Source organism: Hevea brasiliensis, chromosome 10, assembly GCF_030052815.1.
Source record: "Hevea brasiliensis isolate MT/VB/25A 57/8 chromosome 10, ASM3005281v1, whole genome shotgun sequence".
Classification (NCBI taxonomy): Eukaryota; Viridiplantae; Streptophyta; class Magnoliopsida; order Malpighiales; family Euphorbiaceae; genus Hevea; species Hevea brasiliensis.
This window is the reverse complement of record NC_079502.1, coordinates 80,170,377-80,181,127: the sequence shown is the minus strand read 5'-3', so window position 1 is coordinate 80,181,127 and position 10,751 is coordinate 80,170,377. Positions and strand designations below refer to the sequence as shown.

At 33.5% G+C, this 10,751-nt stretch overlaps 1 protein-coding gene across 1 annotated transcript; it reads right to left on the bottom strand.

The window, feature by feature from the left end:
* Positions 1-5,847: 5,847 nt before the first annotated feature.
* Positions 5,848-9,541, bottom strand: LOC110673350 (uncharacterized). Its single transcript, XM_021836454.2, has 8 exons — positions 9,201-9,541; positions 9,012-9,114; positions 8,814-8,921; positions 8,617-8,726; positions 8,342-8,449; positions 8,212-8,257; positions 7,889-8,020; positions 5,848-6,443 (listed from the first exon to the last, which is right to left on the bottom strand). The coding sequence occupies exons 1-8, from the start codon at positions 9,407-9,409 to the stop codon at positions 6,360-6,362; spliced, it is 900 nt and encodes a 299-aa protein (XP_021692146.1). The 5' UTR covers positions 9,410-9,541; the 3' UTR covers positions 5,848-6,359.
* Between the last annotated feature and the right edge of the window lie 1,210 nt (positions 9,542-10,751).

Genomic DNA, 10,751 nt, shown 5'->3' with positions numbered 1-10,751 from the left:
TGTGGGACTTATGTTTCCCATCATAAGTAATATGAAAATGCCATGAAACACAAATAGTACATAACATGAAATAATGAAATTATAAGTACTTAATAATACTACTTTGCCCAAAGTATACCTAGACTTATGTATATAGCATGGATCGATTGGTACACCAACTAGGGACTACAGATTGCAGTATTTCCCATAGGAATAATCATTGATAGACAATATATATCTGATATGATTATTCTACAGGCTTTATGCCTGCCCGTTGGCCATTATGCCTATTATGATTTCTGACTTTACGCGTGCCCGCTGGCCTTGTGCCTGACATGACCGATGTATACATGATAGATATACGGATGTCTAACTAATATACTTCCGTGTATCCAGTCTTTATAGTCTGTCATAGGTTACCGGGCACAGATATGAGTAATAAGCTTTAAAAATTAAATAATTACATGAAGAGATAACTGATATGGATTTAATAAGACTGAATATAAAATAAGTGAACAGAAAAGATCCTGATAAACTTAATTATTCCCAAAGTTCAATAAATGTGTAAATGACTTCAAATTCATAAAAATCTATATTTCTTTATAAAGTTATACGTGGACTAATTACTTTCAACTATTTAGTTATTTTTACTTCTTCAATTTATGCACCACTAATAAATTCGCCTAGCACGTTGGTTTTACCATGCATAGGTACAGGAGACCAACAGCAGCAGCAGCAGTGCCTACATAGGATTTTGGATCAGATCTGCCATTGTGTGGTTGTTACCTCAGCAGTCCATTTTGGTAGGGCCCATGTATATTTAGATTTTGCATTTTGATCATTATAAATAAGTAAATGATGTAAATCATGTTGAGATTGTAAATAAATTATAAATTATTGCATATGAAGTTTATATGAATGAAATGAAGTATTTATTTTACTTGAAATGATTGTGAACAATGATGTAACGAGAATTATGATGACATTATATGACATATGGAAATGTGAAATGGATATGAATTGTTTTTAACAGGTAAATAATGGAACCCGTTATACACTAATATAACAAAGGAGACTCTGTCTGGGTCTCCACAAAAATAAATTATGATAAAAAAAATTCAACACATGGGATCATATGAATAAGTAGAATTTAAATTAATGATTTAAATGACAAGACAAGATAGGGTGCTCCGGCATTGAATGTGGCATACCTTGCTCGGCTATACTGTAGACGGGTAAGGAGCGTCACAAGATATTTAAAATTTTTTTTATTTATTCAAATGTTGAGTGAATGTTTATGCATGATATGTGATCATGGACTTAGGAGACCTATGTGATTAGTTTATTTCCTTTATTTTTAGGGAATGTAATAATTAATTGTATTTTATACAAAGGTTGTATTAATAAATTGTTATAATTATTATAGGTTATAAATTCATTTATTTGGGCCTGCGTGCTCATTTTTTTGTAATTTTGCCTTGGTATGCCAAGGATACTTAATATAATTGGCTTTGGTAGAAATTACAAGAAGAAAAGAGGTCATATCATTAATGGAGATCATTGGGTGTACAAGACTTCAAGAGCTAAAGATTTTCATGCTTTGCTTTAATAGATGAATGTTAACCTAGGATGTCCTAAAATCTAATCCTTGTGTCTAGGATTAGATTCCCATAGAATAGTCCATGATCATGCTTTTTACATTACTATTAATGAATGTATGTATATATATGAAATGTATGTTCATGAATGTATATAAGATATGCATATGCTCATGAATGTATATGAGATATGCATGAAAATGGTTAATGTGCAAAATGAGACATTATAGTAACTAATTTAGCCAACAAATCTTCCAATCAAATGATGAAGTTAGTAATGGTGTGATTTTGGAAATTTCATCATGGCTTTCCATTAAGGCAATTATTTAACAAGTTTTGAACATTTATATTGTTGGCTATCGTAACATAGGAATAATGTATTTGGTTTAAGAGATCTTTTTAAAGTAATTGTTAAACATGGCATGTTGCAAGTATGTAAGTACTTTAATGACCAAGAATGGATGTACCTGAGACTATTAAGGTTCAAATTTGCGTACTTATTGACTTAGTGGGCTTAACTTAACTAATGCAAGACAAACCAATAATGGATGTACCTGAGATTTTGAGCATTGTGAGCTAAATAATTGATTGAACCTCACATGAGATGCAAAGAGTCAAATGTTTCTCACTTATAAATTGTTATGAATCCAACAATAAATGTACTTAAGGATGGTTAACAATTTATACGAATTCAATCACCCACTAGAAATCCGTTCCAACTAGAATTTCTATTTTCAACTTTGAAAGTGTAGGATTTACCAAATTAGTGGTAGAATCAATTTGATTTAAAGACCATAATCATTTTGGTTAATTACTTAGTACAATATACTAATTAGAATCTTGTTATTTTCTGCAGTTAAATATGATAAAATGACATCAAAACCATCAAATGTTCTCACTGGCATACTTGATAATAATTGGTTAACTAGGCATAACTTCTCAGATTGGTTAAGAAATCTCAAGATTGTCTTGAACTTAGAACGTATTGGATACGTTTTGGACTCAAAAGTTCTTGGTCCCTTACCTAAAGGGGCTTCTCAAGAGGAATATGACACTTTAATTAAGTGGAAGGATGATGACATCCAAGCAAGGTGTCACATGCTTGCTTCTACGACTAATGTATTACAGAAGCAACATGAGAAGATGCATACAACATCTAAAATCCTGGATCACCTGCAATAGTATGGTGAACATAGCAGGAATACTAGATATGAGATATCTAAGCAACTATTTAGGATTAAGATGACTGAATGGATGGATGTGGGAGCCCATATACACAAGATAATTAGGCTCATTGAGCAACTTGAGGCACTTGAGTTTTCAATAGACTTCTCACTTCAGACAGATTTGATCTTATAATCCCTTCCTGAGTTAGTCGGATATTTTATCACAAACTTATATATGACTAAGATTGAATGCACACATGCTAGGTAGTTAAATCTGCTTCATTGCATAAAATAATATGTCTGACGGTAAGGGGAAGGAAGTTGCTTTAGTTGCATCTTCTTTTGGAAAGTCAAAAAATAAGAAAGGTAACAAAAAGAAGAAAACTTCCACCCTAGGTCCATCTAGTAGAATTGCTAAAAACCAATCTAAGAAGAATAAGAAGGCTGAAGTTGTTGCAGACAAGAGAAAATGTTTCCATTGTCAGAAGGATGAGCATTAGAAAAGGAATTGTTCAGAGTATTTGGCGTCTCTGAAGAGTAAGAAAGATAAAACTTCTGAAGGTATGTTCATATCTTGTTATTTAGACTCTGATAATACTCATAGTTTATTTATAGCTTGGGTTTTAGATACTAGTCCAAGTTCTCACATATGTTTCAATATGCAGGAACTAGCAAGTAATGACAGCTTGAAGGCACAAGATGTTGGACTTTGGATTGCCAATGGAGCAGGTGTTGTAGCATTAGCCATTCTTTGTATCTAAAAGAACATGTTTTATTTTTAAATCATATTTTGTATGTACTTGATGGAAAGTTTATGACTTTTGCTAATATTACAAGAATTGCAAGGATTAGCATCTATGTTCCTATTATGATAAGACAAATTATTAGAAGACAAGACATAAGAAACCAATCTATGATTGGCATGTGCGAGCCGAGCAAGCCATGTAGAGAATTTAGCAGAATTAGCAATAGGTGAAGAAGCAGGACTAAGAGCGATATTGTAGAGACCATTCTTAGTTTTGCCATGGTAAGGGATCCGTATTTTGTGGATATGCTTGATTTCCAAATGAGATAGAAAAAAATTCAACAAAAACATTATTATTGTTAAAAGACATTATAAAATTACGATGAATAAATGGAGTACCAAGACATTATGAAATTTAAAAGAAGCATCATGAGAACACATGAGAGAAGAACCTTTATGAGTAATAGGAACAAAATAACCATTTGTAATGACCATAGAGTCTATGCCAGAATAGGGACTGGAATGTGTCAGTGTTCCCAAAATCAAAAGCGAGGTGATAATTTGCTCTTAAATCCATCATCTACTGTTGCATAGGCTTATTATTGGACAATGTAAAATTGGAATTAGATAGGACAGGTGCTAAATTTGGGTATGGAATGGGTGAGGGGCATTGTTTAGAGATGTGGCCATATCCTCGGCAATTATAACAAATGGTGTTGGAATTTGAGGAAAGGGAAGTGAAAGTGGAGAAACGACCACCACTTCTACCACGACTACCACTGGAGGTAGAAGCTCGTGACCTTTGTACGTTTGCAGCAAGATGAGCAGTGGGAGGAACATTACTTTCTATCAATTATACCTAAAGCTTCAATTGAACTTCCTTACTCAATAGCAAAGTAAATAGATCATCATAGAGAATGGAACTATTGCAGGCTTCAATTACCTATGTAAATGGTTTGTATTTATCCAAGACCCTCTAAAATATCACTAACTAGAGTGTCTTCAGAAATAAGAGACTGTAAAATAGCCAACTTATCAAAGATGGACTTAGCCTTTGGCACGTAGGCTTCAATAGAATCGGTACCCTTCTTGAGCTGCTTCAACTATTTCCGTAACTGTTGAACTTGAGTACGTGTTCTAAAGGAGAAGATGGTGTTTAACTTTCACCAAACTCCTCTTGCAGTCTGTAGGCCAACTGTCAGAGGGAGAAGAGGTTCAGATATTAAACAAAAGAACCAGTTAAGAATAGGTTGGTCTTGCTAAATCCATATCTCATAAGCAGGATTCGGATCTCCATTGTTTAGCGTCTTTGATGGAGGAACAGAAGAATCATCAATGTGGGAAGCTATATTATTGCTATGTAACAAGGGCTTAATCTAAGCTTGCCATGATAAAAAATTTTGGGATGTCAATTTGAGAGAGAAAATTAGTAGAAATTGAAGATGGGCTAGAGGCCGAGACTATGGCCTGCGACGAAGACATGTTTTAACTATATGAGCAATGGATGCTATGACACCATGAAGATCTCAACGTGGATATATATATATATATATATATATATATATATATATATATATATATATATTAAGTTATGTCTCTTTATCATGATTATTGGAATAAAGAGGTTTTGATCTAGCTTTTATTGTATAGATAGGGAATTAGTGGCCATGCTTTTTTTCATTGTTCCTAGTGGAGAAAGTGTAGAATGCGTAAGAGACTGGGGCTGCCTTCCATAAAAAGGGAAGCAGAATGGGATTCATGCATAGAAGCATTTGTTTGGAGTTTCGAACTAATACCAGATCTACTAATTGAATTAGATATATTTTGTCTTCCTCGAAGGAGAATGAAATGAATTAACTAACGTATTTACTACGAGTAGTTTGATATGATGATTTTTTATTTTAAGTGTAATTAAATTGATGAATAGACAATTTTAAGCTTGTAATTATAACTAAGGTTCAAGCTTTGTCTGGATCAGATTTGGTATTCACTTGAGTAAATATTTCAAGAGCGTGAACCAAAACTGGACTGGCTACGGAGGTTGATTTTGGTCCCCTCTCCAATCCCTGAACTAGACCAGCACTTCGAACTGCTATTTCTTGGCAATTTTAGAGGACGTCATTTGGATCAAACCATTTTTAACCAGAATTGAAACCGTGAAAAATTTAAATCCAAATCAGACCCAAATCAAACTAGAACTGTCCGAGAACCAAAATCAGCTAAAACCGTGACCAAAAATTCCGGCTCCAATTCATCCCTAGCCAAGCCTTTGAACCGCCGATTCCTGTCCAAAACCAACCAAGACGGGTGGCCAAACCTAGACCCCGGCATTTAAGCAGACAATAAAACCATTGAACTATTAATTTAATGATAAAGGCTTTATTCTTAAAAGTGCTTCAAGATTTTGGGTGCTAATTTTTTAAAATCTTGTAAATACTAGTACAAGCGCCAATACCACAGCAGCATGCTGGCATCCCTTACCTCAGCAGGCATCAGACTGGACAGTTACAAAGATATGAACGAAATGTCCAAATCAAATTCTCTTCCTCTCTCTTTTTTCCCCTCAGTGAGATTAAAATTCGCAGAAAAAGGGCATTTAAAATGCAGTAGAGTGAAACTCTCAATGCCCTTAAAATGTTTGTCAGCATTTGCATGCTGGAAAATAAAAACTTCTCATTAACATACACAGCAGCAAGTGAATTTATGCAGTTGTTGCCTTGAACTGGTAAACTGGACCTTCCATTTTCATAATTGCATGTAGACATGATGAAGGCTTGTTTGCTTTTGTTCTTAAAAGTCTGTATGACCCCACAGTGTGATGCCGTGCACAATCCACAAGGGCCAAAATGCTGGGGCAACTCTAAACGATCACTAATTCTTCCAAACCCTAATGGTGCCATCAACCGAGGCTGTTATCATGCAATTGTCCTTTGGGTGGTAACTCACACTTGTTACCTGCCAATAATAATAATAATAGTAATAATAGTAGTAGTAGCAGTTATCATAACGTTTACCACAATGAACTTGGAAAATACAAATTCACTCCACCAACTTACAATAAAAAGTATAGAACATGCACATAACTATAATCCTAATTGCTTATCGAAGAAAAAAAAAAGAAAAAAAAAACCACTATAATCCTAATTGAGATATGCAACATATAACCAATGGTAATTGATGAAGATCAAATTCAAGTGACATTACAAATAAGGCCAGGATCCAATCAAACTCTATATTTCAAATGGTAGAGAACATGCATGAAGATACATGATAAAGAGTCAAATAAACTAAGAGAGCGTAATAAACTAGGCCTGTTCAAAAGGTAGGCCAGTCAAGGATTTTTGGGCAACCAATATGACTAGCACCGCACCAAGATTCATTCAGCTCATAGTGTCATCTACAGACTATACTCTATATGTGCCTATCCTCTTAGTAAATAGTAGGAAGTCATGGATCATTCAGTGTCATTTTAGGCTTTTATCATACCAGTACCAAATTGCAATGGTAAGTCTAAGCACCGCCCGCCGCCCCCCCTCCCCCTTCCAAAAAATTAAAAATAAAAAATAAAAAAATTGTTTGACTCGTTTATAGGTCTAGCATAAAAAAAATTGTAGTGATGAAATTGAAACCCCTCCCCTTGCTGTCCCTCTCTCATCTGCCACCTCCCTTTTTCCAGCCTCTCATCTGTCCGTGGTTGTTGCCTTCCTCTCTCCACTGTCGATTGGTGTTGCAGGTGAGAGACACGACTTTTCTCCATAAAGTTATCTGAGAGCAAGGCAGGGGAAGCATTCTAGATGCTACATATAAGAGGAAGGAGAGGCACAATGTTGTGGAGGAGATATAAAGCAATCCATGATGTTGCGGAGGAGATGGAGAAGAATCTAAAGGAGCCGCACCAAGCGTTCAGGACATGGCAGAATTATATATGGTGGAAGCTCAAGGATGGCAATTAAGGGCAATATACAGAAAGCCAGCTCCATTGACTGCAAAGTGCAAAGGAACTCAGGAAGTTGCCATGGTATATTTCTTTTTGAAAGTCTCCTTTACTCCCAAAAAATAACTCAAAACCAAAGAACAGAACCAAACAGATTAGTTCCTTCTTGACATCAGTTTGGTTCTAGACTTGAGGAAATTCAGTTATTTCAATTTTGATAAATTTCAGACACCGACCCAAAACAACTGATGCACTCCTTTTCCCAAACAGGACATGTACAACTCTTCTATTGACAGAACAATATGTGCATCTAGGACTATATATAAGCTGATTGCCAAAAGGTCATTGAAAAGCTAAACAAACGGAAATTTATTTGAGAATATTACAATTGTGATGACCAGCAGCAACTTAACAAGTGATGCAATTAAATGATATACAATAATCAAGAAAACTAAAATGTATTTACCACTGAGGCATGAGCACGAAAACTTGACACCGCAGTTGCATCCACAAGATCCCAAAAGTAAATGTAGCCATCCTCAGATCCACCAGTCACATGAGCATCAGTGTTGGTGAGGCAGCAATCCAATTTATATGACTGAAACAAACCAGCCAAAAGAATAAATAATGGACAATGGAGAATTTGAACTTAAAGGGTGAAGAAAAATTATATAGCAACCTATGAACTTTAAACCAAGAATTGCAATTAAAACAACAAATTTCTGAATTAGATAAAAGAAAGAGGCATCAGACCAAGTACAAAGCCAGATGAAGCATCAATAAACTAACCTTACAAGTGTGTCCTTTATATTCTTGCAAGAGTTCACCTGTTGATCTGTCATATGAAAATGGTAAAAATTGGCAGAAAATCCAACAATTTAATCCATGTTAAAAATTCATATCAGTATAGAAATTTCACCTGTCCATAAGGCGCAAGGTAGAATCTAGGCAACTTGCTAAGATACAGTTGCCATCATTTGACATGGAAATACAGTTGACAGGTTGCCCCAAGTCATCGACTATTTCTCTACATGATAATGCAGAAGCCAAAATCAATTAAAAGACACCCATAACCAGATTTTAGACAGAGGCTTGGTATGGCATAAATGAAAAATTCAACAATAACCAACTTTTATACACAAATTAAATATCTAATAAGACAGCAAAAATGGGTTCCATCAATGTGCTACATACCTACCCATACGGATATCAAATGTTCTAACAGTACCATCAACACTTCCCGCAATCATTTCAGTTTTAGTCAGGCAAACAGACATTACACTGTCCGAAAAAGTATCAATGATCTGTACATTATCAAAAAATTGAGAGAATGTAAAACAGCATCAACAAAATTTAAAGAAATCTTGAGAAAAGAAAAGAAAGAAAAGAACCTGAATTGGCTCAGTACTGTGGGATCTACAATCCCAAGCACGCAAAGACTGGTCATAACCAGCTGATACTACAGCAGAAGAATACTCATTAAACTTCACAGCGTTCACCTATATAAGAAAAATGGGCATGAACATATCAAAAGAAATGGCAAAATCATTACAAGCAAATTGTTAATCGTGTAAAGAAACATACTCTACCTCGCTATCGTGGCCACGGAATTTTCGAATAACACGACCAGTTGCCACATCCCAATAAAAGATTTGCCGGTCACCACCGCAAGAAATTAACTTGGAATTGTCCCTACAAAGATTATATTTTTTCTTTATGTGTTAATACAAGTCATAAGAAGACCTGTGAAGAAAGAGGAGGGAGGAGAAGGTGCATACGAAGTGACATGGACGTCTCGGACTTCGCGGCCGTGAGATTTATAGGTCTTGATATGGATTCCACGGTGCGGATTCCATAGACGAATTGTGCGGTCCTTGCCGCAGCTCAGACAATAATTGCCGTCTCCGTTGAATCTAGCGGCTAAAACTGCGCCTTCGTGGCCTCTCAGCACCGTCGACTCGTTCCTTGGTAGATCGGAAACGCTCATCTCTGTATGCGTCCGAGGATTCTTGGTTTTTCAGGCGGGAACAGCCACTGGTCGCCGAGGAAATGCGGGTTGGTAGATTAGACTGGTAGGATTGGGGCTTTTGAGGCCCAATTTGAGTTTCGAAGTCGAAATTGCTTAATTGGCCCACTGCTTAACTTGATGGTTTATTAGTTCTGGATTTTTCTTACTCGTAATTTTTTAAAGTAATAGAAAGATTTTCAAGATTTTAAAATTTTATATTTATATTAAAAAATTCATATATAAAAATTTTATCTGTAGAACTTTTAAATATTTTATAAAAACTTTTTCATACTCTTAAATAATTAAATCTTTATGAATATTTAAAAATTATTAAAATTTTTATTTTGAAAAACTTAATTTTATTTTACTTTCTCTCTAAAATAGAAAGCAAAACCCACCGCCCCATATGATAAGTTTATTTAGTTACAAATTTTGAAATTTTTATTTATTTTATAAAAAATAATTTATATATAAAAATATTTTATATAAATATTATTTTTCAAAAAATATTTTCTTGCAATTTAAACTATTAATATGTATCTATGTCATTATGCATAAATATTTTTACATTTTAATAAGATTATTAAAATTCAAAAAATAATTTTTTTTAAAAAAAAAATAGTCATTTTTCTTGAAAGTAATTTAATTTTTTATTCAAAAAATTATTTTTATTAACTTAATTCTAAGTGACCAAAATATTAGAAAATATAAAAATATTTTTTAAAAAATATATTTTCTACAAAATAAATAGGAACTTAGTGAGCATATATTTTTTGCGTCAAATCCAATTTCATTTTATAATTTAAAAATATTTTTAATATCATTAAGTTTTAATATCATTAAGTTAACATTTATTAATTAACTTATTGAATAAACTACAATTTAGTTATTAAAATTTGACAAAATGTATAATTTAGTCTCTATATTTTTAAAACTAAATAATTTAGCGCATGACATTTGGCAAAATCTACAGGTTAATCTTTACTGTTAGAATTTAGCGAAAATGATCAAATTGCCTTTAACTATATTTTTTATCTAAAAATAATTTAGTCTCTAAAATTTTATTTTATTAGCAATTTAATCTCTAAGATTTCGTTAAACCTATAAATTAGTCCTCGTAATTTTAAAACTAAGTAATTTTTAGTCATTGATATTTTAATAAACCTACAAATTAATCTCTACCATTAGAATTAAGGTTAATTCTTCATTAAATTTAGTAAAAATGCCAAATTGCTTTTAATTCTATTTTAAATATAAAAACAATTTAGCCCTTAAAGTTTTATTTTAACAACAATTTGTGTTCATATTCATTTTTTTTATA

What these genes read in the sequence shown, in the direction of transcription:
- LOC110673350 (XM_021836454.2), bottom strand. Translation starts at nt 9,409, where the DNA reads ATGAGCGTTTCCGATCTACCAAGGAACGAGTCGACGGTGCTGAGAGGC. An exon ending in CGAGACGTCCATGTCACTTC is followed by an intron (nt 9,115 to 9,200) that starts GTATGCACCTTC and finishes TAATCTTTGTAG; the next exon opens with GGACAATTCCAAGTTAATTT. An exon ending in ATAAAGGACACACTTGTAAG is followed by an intron (nt 8,021 to 8,211) that starts GTTAGTTTATTG and finishes GGTTTGTTTCAG; the next exon opens with TCATATAAATTGGATTGCTG.